At 35.6% G+C, this 23581-nt stretch overlaps 1 protein-coding gene across 1 annotated transcript in view; it reads right to left on the bottom strand.

The window, feature by feature from the left end:
• Positions 1–20083, bottom strand: part of LOC129278806 (uncharacterized) — a 53573-nt gene extending 33490 nt beyond the window's left edge. The window contains exon 1 of the mRNA XM_064095667.1: positions 19895–20083. Within this exon, the coding sequence (XP_063951737.1) occupies positions 19895–20083 (189 nt within the window). The remainder of the gene's footprint in view (positions 1–19894) is intronic.
• Positions 20084–23581: the final 3498 nt, after the last annotated feature.

The following is a 23581-nucleotide window of genomic DNA, read 5'->3' as shown; positions in this document are numbered from 1 at the left end:
ATCCCAGATTTAAAAAAAAAGCCTACATGTATGTTGATGAGTTTCATTTTTTTTCAAATTAGCATGAAATAGCAAAGTAGAAGCATTGTGGTCTAGTGGTCCTGCCTTTTGCCTTGCATTCAGTGGGGTCATAGTTCAGAATATCAACCTGTATTTGATTAAATCATTACTTCCAGCACCTACAGTACTAACGTACATGAGTTTAGCTTTAAGTTTCATTAAGTGCACAGCCTTCATTTGAGAAATATCATAAGTTTATGTTATTCAATTGTGGATGATTTCTCATCAAAAAGTCCTTATGAACATGATTTGAAATATCATTTACTTTAACCTGAACAGGTGCAGACAATTGACATTTACACAGGATAACCAGACATGGGGATTTCCAAACAGACAGTAGGAGGGAGTGCCCAATATCAATATACATGTAAATACAAGCCAGACACAATATTAATATACTAGTAGGGGATTTTTATGCTGACGTATACACATGTGTTGATATTGAGCATACATTTTGATTGTATAGCATCCTTATCAAGTTTGTATTTAATTAATACATTATTTCAATTTATTCAGTAACCGTTAGCAATTTTCATTTTGTGCAAGCCTAATATCGGGAGGTGGAGGAGGCAATAACGGACGGTTTGTATATTGAGTAAATACATGCCTAAATAAAAATGCTGGAAGATTGACAAATGAAGAGGAGAGGAATAGAATGAACATAAGGTGCATTAGAAGACTCATACCTCCTACAGTGTAAAACCTTTAAATCAGTTTAAATACATAATTCAAAAGGGAGTAAAATCACACTATAACCCTCTAAAGTGCTTTTCAGCTGTAGTATGGCGCTATACAAGTTATCAAAGGTAAAAGAGATACAAGCCTTAACTTCATTTGAAGTACATGTACTCTGACATATAAATCTTAATTGCTTATTCTTAGTTTTGATTACCACATAAAAATCAGCATAACATTGTGACATTATAAAAGGAGTAGGAATTTTATCCTCGATAAAAATGATATCTTTAATACAAAACAAGACTGAAATAAAAAGATACAATATCAAGGTGATGCATTACAATGAGGTCACATCATATAGAGCTTTAATTGAGAATGAGAACGACAATAGAGAAATTCATAAAATAATTGAATTTTACACCAATACGCTCTTACATTAATTCCAAGGATTTAAAATAAATCTAGATCGGCTGTGAATAGTAACCAGCCAAATTTTTATTTTATTTTAAATCTTAAGGATTAACTTTTAAATCTCTAAAGATATAAATTCAAATCTTTCAGATTTATATTTAAATCAGAAGGTTTAAATCTAAATCTAATACTTGGCTGGTCACTATTCACAGCCGATCTGGATTTATTTTAAATCCTTGGAATTTAGAGTGTATTTGTAAAGAAGAAAAGCAGCAAGCTGAGAAATGACAAAGTTTACAGAGCCTCGCTATCCTGGTAACTTATGCAGACCAACGTTATTCGATTGGCGGTGGCGTTGTCAGGCGTACACGGGTTATTATCGCCTTTGGCACAAATTACTGCATTATTCCATTTTCTGGTTTACAAGTCCTGCCAGTTCACGGAGAGGACACGCAGAGGGAAAGCTAAGATTTCATGAAGGGTATGCAAAGTAGATTTAATCATGCAAAACCCTACTTTGGGTTATTGTTTTTTAAAACATATCCTTAAAAAAAGCTGTAAGATGAGGAGAAGGAGAAGATATTGCATGCATGCTCGGTGTTGGCCTTAATGAAATGAAATGAATTGGATGTCAGAGATGATGATTTTTTTAAACAATGAGGATGGGGGTGGAAATGCATGGCAGACAACAGACTCAGAGACAAGAAAAGAATTTGAAGTTAGAGATGGATCAAGATTACTCATTGAAATGCAAATAAGAATTTTGCGCTGAATTAATGAAGGATCACAAATACTGTTGATGAAGAAATTCTGAGGAAGAAGTATTAAAACAAAGGTTGAAAATGTCAGACATAGGGCCTACACTAAATGTATTTTAAGAAATAAAACAATTTCATCTAAATTTTGGTAATCACTTAATTTCTTTCGAACAAGAATCCTTTTATTTTTTTAAACAAAATGTATTCTTGCCATGAGAATTATCTAGATTTGAGTAGACTGCTTTTGGAGTGCATGCGGGCCTATGTAACAGGTGCCGAGAAGGGGTAGATGAAGAAAAATTAAATGAAGAAATAGAATGTGGCGGAAAGATGTATTGTATTAAAGGAGAAATTTCAGAATAAGACAGGGGGTAAATGTACATCAACATTTACAATTTAAAACATTTACAATTTAATTTCATTATTCACTAAGAATTCCCATTTGATCAAAATAGAAGATGACCCCCCCCCCCTAAACCCGTCACACTTTTTTTTCTCACAAGTCCAATTTTCTTTTCTCCTCATTTTTGCTTAATTCAGCAATGGAAATAAGAAAGTCAAACCATTTTCTGTTGACTTCCAGTCTCCCATTATTGGAGATTTTTTTTTTTGCTAAATGCCTCCTGAAATAATGGTCATTTTTACCTACAGTAGACTATTATCAACTTTACCATTCTCCCTTTATTATTCCAACTGATATATCGATGAGAAAATGACATCCTTACCACCAGAGTTTTTCAGATTTTATCCATCTACACTGTACAAACATGTTGGCCTTCTCTTCAATAGTGACCCAAATTTCTTTTTTATGTGTGTTGCTTATTTCAGGCATTTAAAAGGGAAAAAAAATCTTTCAATCATTTTTTGTTGACATTCAGTCTCCCAGCAGAGACAAAGTGTTTGCTAAATGCCACCTGAATTAATGGTCAGTTTGTTAAAGTAAACTGTTAGGAATTCCATAGAGAGCATTGACTTACAAAGATTTGTAAACTTCAATTCGTGTTTCCACACGTACCCATTCATACCTTCAGGCGTTCAATCCTTTTCCTCAAAGACTAAAAGAGCTAATTGAAATTAACCCAAATGCAAAGCGAGGAATCGTTCGATTGTTAATTTTATATAGTTATCTTAAACTTGACTATTAAAGAAATCCATGTTGTGAAAATTATTAAAACTTCATTATAAATAGAACAATCCTGGAAGGTATTTTCAAATATTTTATAGAGCTCTGTCGCTATGTAGGGCCTACATGTACAAAGTCCTTTCGGGGGGGGGGGGTGCAATTTACACTAATAGGCAGAATCTCAAACACAAGGCAACACTCTCTGTACCCATCATTAGGCCTACATTAACAATGAAGCGAGAAATACCACCACTTTCCCTTCCTTCACCAAATCACCCTACCAACAAAGGACAGATATTGTAATATTGTGAAATTTTTAGTATGCCCAACCCATTCTCCATTTAAATGTAGTTTATGTACCTCCATGAATGTTTAGAATTAAAAATAAATCTCCAATTTGATGGTCCTTACCTACAGTGTACAGTCCACATGGATTTATAAATCCCTGCAATTTAGAGTGTTAATGGTATATTAAAAAAGGCAAAAATCGCCAAGGTCGATGGAGGGGCATCAAGGCCACTCAACCAGGCATCCATGGTAATGGCCTTTGATGGGTTTCTGTACATGTATAAACTCACCCCCCCCCCATCCCCCATCTTACACTGCAGGGCCGACAAGTTCAAGTATAGGAGAATGATCATTCAAGCATACATTGAAGAGAAGCTCATCCGTACACAGAGTGAAATCAAGCGAGACTGCCCTGCATACACATATACAGTACGCCAAGATATCCCTGCCAGCAAAGCTTGTTTTTCAGAGATTTGATGGACATATTTCCACTAACATCCTAGTAGGCTTTATATCTATAAAAGCTGGAACATTACAGCGGTTTTCAACAAAAATACCATTAAACAAAATGAATTAATGTACAAGATGCTGGTAAACATAAATAAAAGTAAAACAAAGAAAAAAAGAGAAAAAGAAGAATTAACTTGCATTGTTGGACGGCAAGCTAAAAGGCAGATATTTCAGGGGCCCAGAATAACAATTTTGCAAGGGGAATAGAATCATGCAATAGGCACATTTTTCTGCATTAGTATGTAATTCAACAACAAACAACATTTTCTTAAGAAGTAATATTCACAAAAAATGGTATTAAGACAAAACTTAGAATTTGCATGTTGTTGATTGATCTGGTCTATACAGGTACTCACTCATTATTATTTTGTTATTCTTTTATTTTTATGATACTTAGGTTGGGAAAAATACTCATTTGCCTTTGTTAATATAGCATCTGGGAATCCTATTCTGATGCTGATAAAGAAAGAAAATTTGTTATTAAAAAGAAACAGACCATTTTACTACACTTTTGAAAATAAACTCAAGGGATGCAAAATCCACCTTTAGAATAAAATAAAAAAGATATTCTGTTTGGTGTGAAGCCATCTGCCTGTTTGTAGAATATGCCGAGATCTTCATCAACATGGCAAAGAGCATCGAGGGGCCTTCTTAGGGGCGTATCAGAACAAAACGAGGAATATTTTTCTGAAGCTACACACTGCTTGTAGTTCATGAGCTGGCTCTATTTCTGCAAATTATTTCACAATACAATGCTCTTTTTAGACATCATAAAAACTTTGAGAAAATGTATTAAGAGCTGTACTGTACATTGCTATAAAGTATTTTAGGCTTTTGAAGTGCAGGTAATACAGGCACGCATCTTTTCATCACTGTACTACTTTGCAAAATAGCATGTGCATGCATGTGGGAAATAAAGTGAATTTACATCACTGATATAGCTCGGCATTTATAATGCATAACATTCACAAATTCAGTTTCAAGTACATGCCCCTTCATACATTGTAAATTGCATATGAGTGTAAACACACATTATTATATTCATGAGTTTCAAAGTCTAAATTTCATTTTGAGCCCATAAAAATAATATCAAGCTTTTCATAATACTTGTCACATCAGAATGATATCATCCCATCAACATATTTAAAAGTTATTTGCAATTTGGGTAATATCACATCAAAGTGAATATACATATATTAGACTACTAATTTCTAAATGGATACCTTTCTATAGCCCAATATTATTGTTAGTAGTAGTACATGTAGGCTATCTATTATTTAAAAAAAAATCTTGCTTTTTGTTGACTCCTTCTAATGCTTAGTTATTTCAAAAGGGCCTCTTGGAAGGCCATCATAATTAGTGATAATACATAGGCCCCTATCGCAAATGGAAAAAATAGACAATTCCATAGAGAAGTAGGTCAACAATAAACAATAATAAAACCTGATGAAAGTAACTTGATGAGGCTTAAAATCATAAGACATAAATAATTTGCCATTTTCTCCTCTTTAGACAACTGGCCTCCTTATATTTACTGACACACCTCATAGTATTGAATTACTTAAAGTCTGGTGAATTCCCAGCGGAATAAACATGAAAACATGTCTGACATAACAAATGCATAACAAATGCATATTGGGTGTCTGGTCTCCCGCTCTAGTGCTACTACATGTTCATGCAAAAGTCCTTCAAGACAAGTGCTTTACATCCTCTTTGTTCTAGATTTCTAAATTTTCTATGATAAACTCTAAGAACTTAAAGGGCAGAAGGAGTGGAAAAGGGCGAATGAGTGACAACTTATTCCACTCTTCTTTAAAGGTCAAGTCCACCCCAGAAAAATGTTGATTTGAATAAATAGAGAAAAATCAAACTAGCAGAACACTGAAAAATTTCATCAAAATCGGATGTGAAATAAGAAAGTTATGACATTTTAAAGTTTCGTTTATTTTTCACAAAACATTGAGATGCACAACTCGGTGACATGTAAATGAGACAGTCTATGATGTCCCTCACTCACAATTTCTTTTGTTTTTTATTGTTTGAATGATATAATATTTCATTTATTACAGATTGACAACAAGGACCGACTTGACTGAACCATATAGTATTGAACAATGCTTATTCCACATGTTCACGGGGGAATACATGTAAATCGTTGTTTCACTTGGCAATCAGGAGAAAATCAGAATATTTCATACAAGAAAATACAAAAGAAATAGTGAGTGGATGATGTCATCAGTCTCCTCAATTGCATACCGATCAGGATTTGCATATAACTGTTTTATGAAATTAAGCAAAACTTTAAAATGTCATAACTTCCTTATTTTACATCCGATTTTGATGAAATTTTTATCAACTTGAGTTGATAATTGATCATGGTTCGAGTGCATTATGCTATATTTAAAGCTGTTTTCTTTACAAGTTTTTAGTTATAATTATCCTGGCATTGTGCACTGGTTTTCTACATGTATGAACAGCATTGGAAATGCTGTTTTAAAAAGTGGGGATGGAACTGTACATGTATAGTGCACAAGTAGTGGTATACATGTATCTGGAAAACCATGTCAGGAGGGGCAAAATATTTTCTGACAAAAAAAAAAGACCGAGAGTTATCACAATTTTTAGAAGCGCTTTCCCATAAAAAAATTATGAATATAAGTTTAAAAGAAATCATCAGTTCCGTAGGGGGGGGGGGGGGGTAATGTGTATGAGCAGTTTGAGCACACATTTTTATTTGTACCGTATTCCTCATTGCATTAATGTTTAATTATAGGAAATACTTGACAGGGTTATCTCTCTATTTTATCCTTTTTTCAAAACTTGAGATAATATTGATCTCTGTGTTTTTAAACTTGGTAACATGAAAATAAAAGCTGTTCAAAGTATAATTTTACAATATGACATTTTAGTTCCATCACACAAAGGATTGTGTTGTCATAATATTGAACGACACAGCAGTGCAAAGGATGGAAGGAAGAAACAACAAGAAGCACTGAAACAGAGAGAGGTGAAAATCAAGTCCCACATTTTGTCTTCAGAACAGTAAATTTGAAGATAATGAGAAAGTAGAAGTCCGAGTCCGATATATGGCATTGCTCATGACACAGATATCTAGTAACCTATTTATTTGACCTAAATGCTATTCTTGGAAACAAAACCAGTCCATCTAATCAGGGGACAATATCAACCACACTCTAATAGCTGCCATATTGATGGCCTAACTTCCAGCCAAAGGTATCTGTAAAAGGTTGGTTTCAGAGAAATTCATTTTAAGAAAATCTGAAGTATTTCTCATAGCATGATTCCACATGTAGATCCTATCTCAATTATTCTATCTCTGTTCACTGAAGTTTTAACAGTCCAACATAAAGTATAAATTCAGTGTTTTTGTATAAAAAAGTAAAATGAATCATAAAAATTGAAGAAAAAAAATGCTTGGGTCTTAGGCTATACAAATCAATTTTCAATAAAAAAAAAGGAATGAATATACAAGAAATAATAATAAAAAAGTAATATAAAAATAATAATAATAAATAAAATTGTTACCCTACTTTTCATACAGTGGGTGGCAAAAATAGTCAATCATGACTTATTGCCAAATAAAAACAAGGAATGGAATGGAAATGGTAGGTGTGCTATTGTACATGTAGGTGGACATCTACACATATATATTACAATTTCAGGGGATTTACAGGTACAGTGAAAATTACAGTCATTCAAAATGTATTTTATTCAAGGCCAAATTGGTTATTAAAGGTAAATGCCAATTTAAAAAAGGCATTCTCATATTGCACAGGTGTAATACATCATGCTTCAAGGGAACTTTCCATTCAGTTTGATATATAAAGCAACATCATGTTGCCTCAAAAAGAGAATAAGAGATGCCAAAGAAACATAGGGAATGAATGGTGTGTAAACATGTAATGACACTAAATTTAATAATCAAAACAATTTCAGTTCTTTTTAATTTGCTGGTTATGAAGCTGAATCAAGAAAAGAATCAAACATTGATAGATCTATCAAGATCATGCTACTCACAGTTCAACCGGTATGCAATTTTTATGGATTATTTCACAAGTTATGATACCATGAGTGAAAACCATTTCGATAAACAATCATGATTTAAGTCCCTTGGAAATGATTATAATCCATTTGTCCCATATAGGTTGTTGCTAAACAAGTTTCAAACAAAGTTATTAATGAGGATGATAGTTTAAAAACAAATGAGTAGAGTACATACTCATGTTTTTCCATAAATAGTGATCTACTTTTGATGTGGAAGTAGTCTAAAAAACTCAAATTGAGGAACACTGCAATGAAGCATACAAATGATAGTAAAAAAAAAAGAGGTTTAAGTGTGGGGTGGCATTTAAAATGCTAGTAACAAATTCATGATTTCATACAAATTCTTGTATTCACTATATGATCTTTTGAAATATTCTTGTTTGTCCCTCGGTCTTTCATTTTTATTTCATTCTCCCCCCCCCCCCTTTCTCTCTCTCTTCTTTTCTCTTCTAGTTCTATAAAACACCTTCCTGTAACTATTCACTTGTCTTTTTTTCCCTTTCTAACATAATTTCATTTCCAATCAACTATACTGTTGCCTCTAAATTATATCAAAATATCATTGAAATGGAATAAAATATTACAACACCCTACGATACACCACAATTCACAGTTATAACATTGTTTGATACCTCTTAGATATTAGTTTGCGATTACATATTTAAAGGACAAGTCCACTCAAACAAAAAGTTGATTTGAATAAAAAGAGAAAAATCCAACAAACATAACACTGAAAATTTCATCAAAATCGGATGTAAAATAAGAAAGTTATGACATTATACAGTTTCCCTTAATTTCACAAAACAGTTATATGCACATACTGGTTGGTATGCAAATGAGGAGAGTGATGACGTCATCCACTCACTATTTCTTTTGTATTTTATTATATGAAATATGAAATATTCGAATTTTCTCCTCATTGTCAAGTGAAACAACGATTAATTCCTCCCTGAACATGTGGAATTAGCAGTTTGATACTATATGGTTCAGTCAAGTCGGTCCTTATTGTCAAATTTGTAAAAAATGAAATATTGTATAATTCAAACAATAATAAATAAAAGAAATAGTGAGTGAGGGACATCATCAACTATTGTCACTCAGTTGTGCACATCACTCTTTTGTGAAAAATAAGCTAAAATTTAAAATGCGATAACTTTCTTATTTTACATCCGATTTTGATTAAATTTTCAGCGTTATGCTAGTTTGATTTTTCTCTATTTATTCAAATCAACATTTTTCTGGGGTGGACAGTTGACCTTTAAGCTTTAAAGCACATTTACATGTAAGTTCAGAATGTGTGGTATGAAGAGACACATGATGAGGGGATAATAGAACGCTACAAGGCACCTTCCCCTTTACACATGTCAGACTGTCAGTCCAAATCATCATCAATCATGTACATGAATCTAGGTGGATCTCAATCAGCCCTAGTCTGGCCACAATGTGGTGTAGAGGTTCTGACTCCCACCTTTTGATCAGAGGGTCATGCGTCCGAATCCCATGCGGCCTAGTCCAGATTAGATATCGGTGAAGCTCTCTTTTCCAAAGCTAAAATCTACATGTAAGGGCTGTCTGCACCATCCCGAGTTTTCAAATTAGCGCGCTATTTATGACCCGGCAAATTATCCCGATCTGAACAATCTCGAGATTATTTGCAATGGAGACGCAATTATCGCTCCATGTAGTTCGTAGGATTAATCTCGAGATTGCAATCCCAAGTCAACTTGGGATTATTTGCAAAATAGCGCGCTATTTTACGAATTATCGCGCTAATTCGTAGGTGCAGATGCACTCGGGATTATCTATTCATGGCGTCAGACCATAATGCATCGATGCCTCGCTCGAGCAGGAATCGCTCTTCTTGCGATGGTGGAGACAGGGTTTCTTGAATCTCAAGATTATTCGCGAAGAGGGCCGATCGGGCTAAAATCTCGAGATTGAGCTAACTCGGGATGGTGCAGCACCGCCTGTATGGAGGGCCTCATCCCCAATCCCTCACCAAGTGCCAAGCTTCTACAACGTCCAATCTGGATTAACCGCGGCCTAGCGTCCTTTGGCAAGGCATCGATCCACACTTTGCTACCCTCCACCCAAATGCTAAATAGGCACCCTGCAGGCTGCAAAAGACAATGGTGTGTTGGCTCTGTTGGTAGAGCATCCGCCTCACAACCGGGAGGTCGGGAGATCAAAACCCGGCCGCGTCAGACCAAAACATGTTAAAAGATGGGAGTTGCTGCTACCCTGTTTTGCATTTAAAGATCCAAGGGATAGAGCTACGTCAATCTGGCACTGCACAGTGGCTGCTAGACCCATGCATGATCACTGGGCAAAACAAATTTTAGGAGTATTTCTGTTCAGATTTATATTTCGAACAATAATTTATGGACTTTCAATGTATAAGATGTAACATGTAGTACATATATGCCTAGCAATTGAGTGTTTAAACTTTCGATGGGATGCTCCCCAGGGAGGGGAGGAAGTGCACAAATTCAAGCCAGGATCTGAAATCTGTTCAGAGATGTCATTATGATCAAAATATTGTTATCAATCCTGATCATGGAATTAAAAAATAACATTCCCATCAGTAGGAGAATCCTTGCAACTAATTTGATTGTTACATGTAAACTATGTTGATAACCAGTTTCTTGCAGTGCAATATCAGTAGGATGGGTCGAATACTCCTGCAGGTTGATGAAGATGGGCCGATGTCCGATGGTTGTCAGAGAGAATCATCTTCAGAAAGATCAATTACAGGAGGGTAACTGTCACCCTTGATAACAGTGCACAGACTACAGACAAAGAAGACCAAACCATAACCGCAATACACTGTGTCATATTATCTTACCATATGACATCCTAAACTAGATTATGCATTAAGAGTTAGTGACATGCGCATCTGATATTTTGGACATAATAATAGAGGATACACATGTACCAACTATTTTTTTTTATTCTATTGAAATGAAGAGCAGAAGTTGTTGGATTGATATATTGCATATTGGACACAACAATGACATTTTTGAATTTTGAAATATATATATCTTTCTTGAAATGCTATAAAGATGCACCTTATTAGCAGCTATGATTGTATGCTTAAGTAGGAAAAATGATATGCACTTATGCAGCAATCAGGAGGAATGGTGATACTATTATTACTAAAAATACTAAAACCATGAGTTGTAATCTTGTCTAACATCCAAACTAGTTGGTTATGATTCTTAAGGCTTTTGTCACATCTTTCGGGGGGGGGGGGGGAAGACACCTTCTATAACAGAATTCTGTACAAAATTCAAAATACACCACAGCCCCCCCCCCCCAATTGCTACAAATGACTTTAAAGATTTCACTCATATACATTTTATCCACATTAACATTTCATTATTCCTTCTCCACACCACTTGAGTTTATTTTTAATTCAAATTTGTAGTTCCCCATACAGTGTACATATAAATGATCATATAAAACGTACAAGTATTTCTTATTCATTCTTTTTTATGCCCCCCCCCCCCGGCTTCATCTACACACACTTTATGTCTGCCTTTTCTTTTCTTTTATTCTTTTTCATTTCCCACTTTCATTTCATCCCTCACCCCCCCCCCCCTCTCTCTCACTCACTCTCTCCATTTCTTTCCTTTCTTCTTTTCTCTCTCTCTCTCTCTCCTCCTTTATCTACATGCATGTCTTTATAAAGCACATGAAGACCTTGAATACATGTAGTTCCTCTCCTATCATAATACATTTTCTATTTAGATATTTCCATGTCAGCAGGCATCGAGCACAAGCTATGGCGCATCCAACAAAGTCTAAACATGACCATGCTCTTCAACTGAGTAGGTACATGTACCATAAAAAGACATTAGGAAGCTTATTAATGTCATAATGGCTTCATGATTGAAGACTTGAAGGAATTTCAACCTGATATTGGTGAAGGTTTGAGTTAAACACATAAAAAAAATCCAAAAAGTTATTAGAGTTTTATTTTTTGTACAGGTCTGTGATGTACTAGCTGCTTTCACATACATTGTGTAGCAATACATCCAGGAAATGTCCTTTTCTATTAAAAAATAAAAATGATTTTGAATATATATCAACAGACAAACAAGTGGAATGCCTCTGGCCGTCTCACCTGCATCACGCGATTCAATATAGCAGCAGTGCTGATTTTGAAAACTACTATAACTCGCACAAGATGTTCAGTGATACTTGGTTACTCTTATTTCCACGTTTTATGAACTAGACCAATACACTTATAGAGATATGATGGCAATTCAACAAATACCCCCAACGTGGCCAAAGTTCTTTGACCTTACATGACCTTTGACCTTAATCATGTGACCTGAAACTCGCACAGGATGTTCAGTGATACTTGATTACTATTATGTCCAAGTTTTATGAACTAGACCAACACACTTTCAAATTTATGGCTGTAATTCAACAAATACCCCAATTTGGCCAAAGTTCATTGACCCTAAATGACCTTTGACCTTGATCATGTGACCTGAAACTTGCACAGGATATTCAGTAATACTTGATTACTATTATGTCCAAGTTTCATGAATCAGATCCATAAACTTTCAAAGTTAAGATGGTAATTCAACAGATACCCCCAATTCGGCCAAAGTTCATTGACCCTAAATGACCTTTGACCTTGGTCATGTGATGTGAAACTCATGCAGGATGTTCAGTGATACTTGATTAACCTTATGTATAAGTTTCATGAGCTAGGTCCATATATTTTCTAAGTTATGATGACATTTCAAAAACTTAACCTTAGGTTAAGATTTTGATGTTGATTCCCCCAACATGGTCTAAGTTCATTGACCCTAAATGACCTTTGACCTTGGTCATGTGACATGAAACTCAGGCAGGATGTTCAGTAATACTTGATTAACCTTATGGCCAAGTTTCATGAACGAGGTCCATATACTTTCTAAGTTATGCTGTCATTTCAAAAACTTAACCTCAGGTTAAGATTTGGTGTTGACGCCGCCGCCGCCGCCGCCGTCGGAAAAGCGGCGCCTATAGTCTCACTCTGCTATACAGGTGAGACAAAAATTATGAATTTTGCATGTACAGTACATGTAATATTATGAACATATGGGGCATTTATATATGACGTCATAAATAAAAATAATTACCTTCACCAGTGTTTTTATTATTTATTTCTTGATATTTTTACAATACCGTAAGCTTTTCATCAGGGTGAACTTCCCCTTTGAGCCTTGGCATATACAGTATAAGCACCATCCATATTCAGGTACATATTTAACCACACCTTTTCAATCCTACAAGACTTACAAAAGAATTAGGAATGATATTCAATTTTGTGCACTTTGAGATCTCTTTCAAGGTCTGATGAAGATCTAAGATGCCATCATGACAAATTAAACAAAAGCAACTTTATTTCAATTTGGAATGGATAATTTGTCATATTTCAATACATTGGAAACAAAGCGTGAATTGAGAGCACTAAGCCTGCAGTTTTTATATACCATTATAACATCAAAGACTACAATGTACACCCAACAACAAAGGATCTCTTCTCTTCTTTATGCAAACTGACTGAACATCACAAGCCCTTGCATGCAAAAGGCTCATGTGTCGAAACCAATCACATTCCCAAGACATGGGGATGAACATAACGCATAACATAACCCCATAATGACTGGTTGCTTTATCATATTACTATTCTCATGCGTACAAGGTGCCTCTTGGATTGAGAACGATGCTGAATTGTTTTCCCATGGCTGGATGCCAATTACTGACGACTTTCTGGTCATCTTTATCTCTCCATATCAATCGTAAACAGACCTAGATTTGACATCAATATTTTGAGGAAAGTTCCCCTTTCATGCTGTGCATGATATTTCTCATGATAATATAGATATTTGGAAAGTAGGCAACAGATCTCCATGATTTGAGCTTTGCTAAAAAAATTGTTCCAAATATCCCAAGTTTCTCACAAATATGTATTTCAAGGTTTTCTTTATTATCTGTTCAATGTACGTGTGTGTAAAACCTCCATTGAATGCAATTCAATGTTAATATATGTAGCCTACGTGTACATGAACCTTTTATAAGAACCAACACGTACAATATTATCGCTGGAAGGATGCTGCTAATGTACGACTTTGCAACATGCGACTACTTGAAACTGATAAGTATGGATCATTGTGTATATTATTTCCACTGATCAATGAACAGGTGTAGTCCTACAAGCATCGTTGGATTGGATTGGATTTGATTTGATTTATTTCATTCTTCATAAAAACACATACACTGTATAAAAGTCAATACATATAATTAAAAAACAATGATGAACATATAAATTCATGATTATAGAAAAAATAACATAAGAGAACAAAGAAAACAATTTATGTCAAATGAGGGGTCAACAAAAAAGAGCAATTTGCCTTGTTGAGCATTGACCCCAAAATAAATACATCATAGTAAGAAGGGGGGGGGGGGGACAAAAAAGAAAAAGTTGTGGTAAACATACATGTACATGTATAATATCAAGTTACTGAGTACAAGTTTAATAAAAATAGTCGAAAGGAATGTTTAAAGCTATTAACAGAAAGTTGATTCTTAAGATGATTTGGAATAGTACTCCAAAGATGAGGACCTCTATAAAATACAGTATTCTTTGAAAAATTATTATGATTATTAAAGTAAATAAAATATGTACAATGTACTATTTCCCTTGGGCTTTTACTCTAATTGGTCAGTCCTTTGGTATAATCATCATGAATATCTTCTCTCAACCTAAAACCAGAGTGCATGGTCAAAACCCCAACACCTATTCTTAGTTTGCCATTAAAAACTAATTATGAAATTGCTATAATCTTCATCAAAGCAGTAAATGGATGAGTCCAAAACCCACAGACGTGCAAATATATTACCGTAGGTGATTAAACAGTTGTGATTCAATGCATGGTTGATTAAGAACTGAATCCTACTGCCCCCCCCCCCCCCCCACACACACTGCAATTTCCCTTTAAGAGCATTCTTGTTTTATTTTGCTCAATAAATACATGTATTTGACCTACAAGTCATCATCTTCAACCAGTGGCGTATCTGGGATTTTTCACAGGGGGGGGGGGGCAAAACCGTCCGCCAAAAAATTTGACAAGCAAAAAAAATTTAAAAAAAAGGTCTTCAATCACAAATGAAGGATATCGTACCAGTAAAAAATTTGACAAGCAAAAAAAAAAGAAAAAAAGAAAAAGGTCTTCAATCACAAATGAAGGATTTCGTACCAGAAAAAAAAGAGTCTTCAAGCACGTCAGGGGGGCAATAAAGGTCTTCAAGCTCGTCAGGGGGGGCAGGGATACGTCCTTTGCATGGGTTGTGGCTCGTCAGGGGGGGGGGGCAGACTACCCCCTCTGCCCCCCCCCCCTCCGTAGGTACGCTAGTGTCTTCAACATGCATGAATCAACTTTTCTTAAAAAGTTACCAAACTTCTAATTAACGTGCACACATGTAGGGTCCTAACACATGTAAGTTCACAAATAGCATCAATGTGATTGCAAAATGGAATTGCCTCATCAGATGATGAAGGCGACGTGTTACCCATTCTCTATTATAACAGAGAGGAGTCGGAGGACACAGATGGGTGTGAAATGAAGTGAAACAAAACCATCACCAATCAAAGATGTATGGCCTGATATCCATCCGTCAAGCATAATGTACATTGTGTATGATGGATAGGTTGCACAGTAATACTCCATGCCTTGGTAGAACCCATGAATCCTAGAAGAATATAGCATCATACAGTTTGTAAAAATAAAAGTTGTACATTATAAACTGAATGATGATACTGATGTTGATGGTGATGATGATGGTGATGATGATGGTGATGATGATGGTGATGACGACGATGATGGTGATGATATTGATGGTGGTGATGACAATGATGGTTGAAAGTGATGATGATGATGATGGTGATGATGATGCTGCTGCTGATGATAATGATGATGACAATGATGAAGGTGATGATGCTGACGATAATGATGATGGTGATGATGTTGATGAAAAATTATGATAATAATGGTGGTGCTGGTAGTATGGTGGTCTTCGAGACGATGAAGAGGATTTATACTTTAGGGTAATATAGGCAACCAACATACAAAGAACTTTCTAAAATCATGCACATATCCTTGGTTTTCGCATAGTACATAATGCAAAGTCTGAATTAGTGAGACTAGATTCACTATGTACTGTGGCAGGCTCTATTTTGACACAGACAGAGTCTTTGGAGTCTAGTCTTGACTCTAGACCTGTTATTAATTGGTTAAAGTGTCAAATATGAGTCTGTGCCTGCAGACTACACCCAATGCAGACCTGCATCATAATGTATTAAACCCTACAACAAAGGTCTATCTACTTACATGTACATAAATCTCAAAGAAAGCGTAATTGAGGATTCTGTGGCCATGAGTACACAATGTACTGTATATCCAGTTGTAATTCCATTACTGCAAATTACACAATCCTGTTATAAACAGCATTATAGAAATAGTGCATTTACCCCTTTATAGCACATGCCTGTATTACTAGTTGTATGCAAAGGCACTGTACATGAAGGCCTATGTATGTACTGCACAAATATTAGTGTTTATGTACGTACAGTATGTTGTTTGCACTACAGATAAGACAGGAGTGGACCCCGAAGATGGTCACTAAATCCATGGTAGGGTCCATGCTAAATCCAACGAAATTGACTCAACATTCCCTCTACTCCAAGGCGTCCAACCTTCTCTCTCTCTCTCTTGTCAATAATGTCATGCCTAATTTAATTATGTTTTTTCTACCCATCTGCCTCTCAACATGGCAGCCTAACGAACATGACTTCAACATAGAGGCCCTTTTATCTTATTACAATGTGACGAGCGATCGGGGGAACACTCTGATTGAGATGGAATGAATCAATGGAAGGGGACTTCAAATAGAAAATATAAGAAGAAAGAAAAAAGAATCAGTGCATGCTAAAACCGGAATCCTTAAACAGTATCAAACTCCTTTGCCAAGAAATTCATCATATTATTGAGCTGCACTCAACCCAGGGATGGTATTCTGAAAAAAGTGTTAGCACCAGCACTCCACTGGGAACATGGTGCATAACTGCATATGAAATCAAAATTCAAAAAGCATCACAATTTGCATGCTTTATCACTAGCAGAATTACGATGATTCTCTTCCACACTATTCCCTTGCTGAACTTCTAAAACAAAGAAAATAAGAGTTAATAGAGGAAATAAAGAACATAATCTTTATTTCCGGGTCAGCACTTATCTGATCCGTACTATTTGAGGGCGAGTTAAAAGGTACAAGTTGTGCATTCTAGATGACACTGCAAGCAGTAGGCTATTATTGCAAGGCACTCAAGCAAAGTATAAAGGGGAGTCAGCCTCGTCTGCCCAGTGCCCATCAAAGTGAAAATCAATTGGTTTAGAATGTCAGCATGAAAGATTGTCCAAAACAACAAGCAAGGTCATCACTCTCAGACATAAGAGGAGACAAAATATTCAAATAAACACACTACAGATTAAACAAAATACATTGTAAAACATGATCAACGTGTTTTTGTCAAGAGTCCTATCTTTCTTTCTTCACTAAAGAATGCTATTTGGTTCTGATGATTTCCCTCTTAGGCTCAAATTATATTCAAAATAGAAGCAAATGAAATGACCTCCAATTCTTTTAATGAGGGCTACACAGGCGAACCAGCAGTATGAAACTAATGCTACAGGTCTGAGGTCTGTAAATTGGGAATTGAGTTAGACAAAAAAAAAATAGCAGACTCTGCAAAATGTTTGACATCGTAACAAGGCCTAGTTGCCATCGACCCTAGTGACTTCAGACAAGAGTACAGACTAGAGGGAACAGCATCAAGCTTCAGCATCATTTCTTGAAAAGCGATGCCCATACCACATATTCAGCCTCTTCCCTTACACAACTCAGGAGTTCTATTGACTGAAGGATGACACACTGCTCCTGGACACAAAAGTCATCCACAGCCCAGTGAGCTACAAATTCAACAAAGTTGGTGGAGTACGTGTACATGCACATTTTTGTACATCTAGCCTGAATATATGCCAACTCAGCCCCAGTCAAAACAATACAAGACAAGAAAAGACAACCTGTGCATGTAGCCAACATGAAAGTTAACAGAACAAGGAGAGAGCAACAATATCATATATGTGTACCGGTACATTGAGGCCCGTTTATACACCAATGGTTTCATCAAATTCACATTAAAAAAAAAAAAGTTCTATGAAAATCTTCACACCATTTCACGTCTTCCAATTAACTATGACTTGTATGAATGAGAGCGATGGGCGGTTTCGCCCTCATGACAGCAAATATTGCCCCTACCCTACGTTTGGAAAACGAAATGCTTTGGGCTGACCATCTTGAACAGTGCCCCAATGTCTGCCCCATCGGTATTCAAGAACATTAGGAAAATAAATATTGATTCTCCAAACACGAGAATAATGCTTTACCATGTAGGCCTATAGCATAATGGCTCACTGGGAAAAAAGAAGCCTTGAAATTATTAAGGAAATAGCCCCCCAAATTCAGCCACCACCCAATTAGGCAAAAAATACAGCCTCTAAAAATAAAATTATTTTCTACAGACATCACAGATCTCATCTGCATTGCTAAAAGGATGATCTACAAGCATTAGTAATCTCAATTTATTAAATGTGCTCATTAACTTTCTTATCATTCATTTAAATTTTCTCAAACTCATTGATCTGTTGAACTTTGATTTTTCTCTTTTACATGAATTCAACCGCTTTCAGAGGTTTCCTCTCTTTAATTCTCCTTTAAATCAAAGTCAAGCCATCCCAACAAAAAGTTGTGCACACTAAACTATGGCAAATGCCTATGTGTACATGTATCTATGTAAATCTATGAGGTGTCCATTTCTTTCAATTCAAAAGAAAACTGAAAATTACTCTGCATCTGCAAGTCAAAATCTACAAACTGATATACGTTTCATTTTAATGCAAAAAACAAGACCTTGCAATATTTTCTAAATCCTATATTTAAATGCTCGCTCCTACATGTATCTGTCTGCATTATTTTGCCATAGATCTACTCTTAGTAGTTAGTGAGTTGCCAGTTGGTTTGGAAACAAACAGAAAAATAAATAAAATAAACATACCAATACATTGAAAATTTCAACGAAAACGAATTCATGAAAAATATGAAAACTATGAAATAATATAGCCTATATTATTTCATAGTTTTCATATTTTCCGTGAATTCATTTTTCTTACAGGATAGCGTTTCTAAATTTTACTTGACAGAAAAATAAACCTTGGATTTAGCTTCTGTGCAATTGAAGTGTTACAGGCTTGGGATTACCCTATTGGAAATGTGCACTGAACTAGAAATTGCGAGCGTCTGTGAATGACCTCCTCCTCAATCATGCCATCGTCACCAAAAATCGAAATCGAAATGAAAAGATTTGATATTCCTGCTGCTGAACTCTGTTGGCTCCACTCACCAAATACAGAGACCGAAGTTCTAGCTCGATCTGTACAGGGACTCAATGGCCATATGTTTATGTATTAAAACAGGAAAAGGGAAGTTGCGCAACAGCCGAAGTAAGTCACTGTTTTTTCCCTCTTTTAAGTTTATTTTTCCCCGTTTTGGTGCATTTCAGGCCAAAATGGAATAATAATCGTTAATTTGGTAGTTCTTTTTAAATATTTTTATGAAATAAAGACAAATATCGATGAGCCCAGTTGGGGGGATTTTGCATTGTTATTTGTTAACCCCCTAATGATAACTCCTTGAAACAGACGGCTGCCACTTGCCAGCTGTCTAATGCCTGGCAATGCTAACTTTAGTTGGAATAATTAACGTTAGAGGGCACAAATAATGCATCAGACTTTGTATCTAGATTTCACATATTACATAGTGATGTAATCAAATTGTAAAATTTGGCCCAGCACTCATTAATATAAGACTTCAGTAAGTTTCTTACCTTTTTATCAACAGTTCCAGCGAACTTGAACACCGTCTTGATGTCTGCCCCACCGCCCGCAGCTCCGGCAGCAGTGGCACTCCCTTTCCCGCTGCCATCTCCAGAAGTACGGGCCTTCTTACAAGAAAAGATGAGAGCTTCACTTGGATCACTGGAACGCTTTCGTCTGACTCTCAAGACAGTAGCCATATTCTAGAGTATCCTAAGATTTTTCTCCGTCGAAATATTCCAGAATAATGTGATATGATCTTTGGAAATGAGTTATTTTAGGCTTGAGAGACGGATCGTTGGATCACCTTCGTCGAAATGCAGAGGACATGTGAAAATTGCGCAATACGAACGCGCGCGCATCAAGCTAGCGCAGCTAGCTACGAGCACGTCGTACTATGTGGTCGTATATATGAGCGGATACAATGTTTACCGGTACGAGAAAATTTGCTCATTGAATTTGCAATTTTGTCTAGTGTCATAATGTCACAATCACTGGCGGATCCAGGGGGGGGGGGGCACAGCCGGCCCATATGCCCCCCTTTTGAGAGGCACAATTAAAATGTGTAATGTAAAAATGCCGTTAAAACAGAAGTGTGCCCACCCCTCCCTCCCCCCTTTCGAAAGTGAAGACCTTTCTCTTTTTTTTTCCTCGGGAAAATGTGTCCCCCCCTTTTAAAAAATCCTGGATCCGCCCCTAGTCACAATAATGTCACAATTACCATCTGCAAGAATCTTCAACCCTGAATTAGGCAGATATATAATGTAACCTGAAGAAGGAGAAGAATTTTAAATCTTTATCTATAATTTTCTATTTCTCACTGTTCCTTTTTGTCATCATCATATTTTGAAAGGAAAGAACGATGAAAAGAAAATAAATAACAAGTACAATACATAAGGGAGCCCTGGAACGAATGTGCTAGTGGGGGGGGGGGCATATACATAAAATAACTATTTGATCGTCATTTTTCACGTTTCTGTATATTATGGTCAATGAGAAAAAAGTGCCTCGCCCCAACCGAATATGCACTCCCTGATACATGGCCGTAGCAGCCGAACGCATTTTTTTTTCTTTCAATCTTTATTGATAAAAAAATAAATCACAGTACAAATCAAACAAATCAACAAGCTATTTACATGATTAAACAGAGCAGCACTTACGTACATGTAGCTATATACTTGTCAAGACAGATAGATAAAACAAATTAGACATCAAATCTCCACTTTTTAAAATGTACAGGTAATTCACCATTTTTCTTCGCCAAAACATATTCAATATCCTTAATACCTTTGATACGAGCTTTGAATTCCACAATATTGGGGTTTTTGTTATTAAATTTACAAAAGTGAACATAGTATTTGAAAGCAAGGAAAATGAATGTTAGAAAATTATCACCTTGAATACCAAAAATCTTTACAAAGGGGGAAAGGATAATATTCGAATGTTGTTTTTGGTTTATTATAGATAAAAGATCATCCCATACAATGTTAACCGCCGGACAATCACAAAATATATGTACAAATGTTTCAGGGTCTCTTTTACAGAATGAATTTTTTTTCTTCTGGGGAGGCAAGACACATAACAAATTTTGAACATGAAAACTAGGGAGCAAAGCGACCGAGCTTATCTTTGGGTGCTTTATTCTCTTATATTTTGAATATAAATATTCATCACTTTTCTCAAAATAATAATGTAAATCTTGAATTCATTTGTCATATAGATGGACAATTTTAAAAATAAACAATGATTTTATATCGCGAGTAAATAGAAAGCATCTCTATCAGATCCAGAAAAATTGAAATAGGGGCCTATTTAAAGGAAAAATGAAACATATGGAACAAGATAGCCTGTTCAAAAACAGACAAATCAAAGACACAGATCAAGGAAAGTTTGAGAAAAATTGAATAGATAATAAGAAAAATAATGAGCATTATTTTTGTAGTTCATATCATTATTTTATTGTAATGTAGATCCTCCCATTGCAACGAGATGCGTGATGTCACAATGTGAACAACTTTGCCATTACTTTTGTATATATTTCAAATAATCCCTCTTTTATCACATCTATCAGTAGATTACTTATTCTTTCTTATAAGAGGGCATGTACTATACATTACAGATGAAGAGTTTGTGTAACCATGAGAAAGAGCAAAAAAAGACATTTTTGGAGTAATTTATAGTCCATTAAGGGGAGAGTTGATCACATGTGACATTACAACAATGTCAGTTGCATCACCCACCGCCAAATCGGTTCAAATGCTATAACTTTTGTCTCATTAAATTTTGTCTGATTTTTCTCAAACTTTTTTTATCCTATTTTATCCTATATTCTTTGATTTTTCTGGTTCCACACAAGCTCACCTGTTCCGAAGGTTTAATTCCCCTTTAATGTTAATTACAATGAAGTACACAATATATAAGTGGGTGATACCATCACATTATATGAAAATAATTAAGCAAAGCTTAATTAGAAAACTTTCCTCATCTCACATCCGATTTTCATTAATTTTTCAATAAAAAATGGTTCACCAATTTGTTGTTATGGTGGACTTTGGTATACCAAGACTGCCAACCTTTTTTCCATCAGACGTGTTGATAGAGAGTATCGTACTAATAATTGTACATTTATTTGTAAATACTCAACCGCGCATTACAATAATAAAAGGTAAAATAGTTAAGATAAATACACGAAAGTTCGATTAAGTTCTAATTACTGGAAAAGGGAAGCCTATATCTCTACAAATTATATAACAAAAAGTGACTTATTTATTGATACTCTCTTGAAAATGGTAGGTTTCAGTTTATTTTTGAAGAAGGTAATAGATAAATCACTGCTTATTAAAAATGGGAGAGTGTGGGTGTGCACAGCACTAACAAAGGCACTATCACCTATAGTGTAATCTTTGTTTTAAAAGGTGGGTAACTACGGAGAATGGTGTCATGAGAACTTCAAAGTCTGTGGGACTGGGTGGGCGATCGTACGCTATAATTCAAATGACATTGTTCTGCTAACAACTTCCTAAATTACAATGGATCACTAATTTTTAGTCATATGAAAGGAATATAGGGAAAGCTATAGCCTCTTTCTACAATACGCATGCGCTTGACAATCTCATGAAACGCGAAGAGCATCAAATGTGACGTCACATACATGAAACTCGAAGCGCGTCACAGTAGTCACCCTGGGAACGCCTCTATTTTATCACAGTGATTATTGTAATAATCTTATCCGAGTGAACTTGCATTCAGCGGTTTCTCTGATAATTCTTTACAAATCTTCGGTATTTTCCAAATCTTCATCATGGGATGTACAAATTCAAAAGTATGTCCTCTGCCGATGGGTTTGGTGGTGGAAACTTCACAAACTCGGCGTCAAAAACGTAATGGGAGATCATTGTTGAAGGCATTGAAAAAGGTGTTCTGCCGGAGAAATAAAGTAAGAAACACTCAAATTTTAGAAGGGGGGGGGGTAAGAAAAACATTAGGGGCCGACCGTCTACAATGTTTAGTATAATTTTTAAAGTAAATTCGAATGCTGCAAGCGCTAAAAGTACTAATGACTTTATTAAAATGAACTTTTTACGAAGCTGATTGGAAAAAAAGGTTGAAAAAACAAGAATGGTATGACTATTAATTATTGACCTTGGTTACTGTCACAGTGGATGGAGAAAACATAAGAGAGAGAGAGGGGGCGGATG

This window comes from Lytechinus pictus, chromosome 2 (assembly GCF_037042905.1).
Source record: "Lytechinus pictus isolate F3 Inbred chromosome 2, Lp3.0, whole genome shotgun sequence".
Taxonomy (NCBI): Eukaryota; Metazoa; Echinodermata; class Echinoidea; order Temnopleuroida; family Toxopneustidae; genus Lytechinus; species Lytechinus pictus.
Note: the sequence above shows the minus strand (reverse complement) of the source record. Positions and strands in the feature narration are given on the sequence as shown.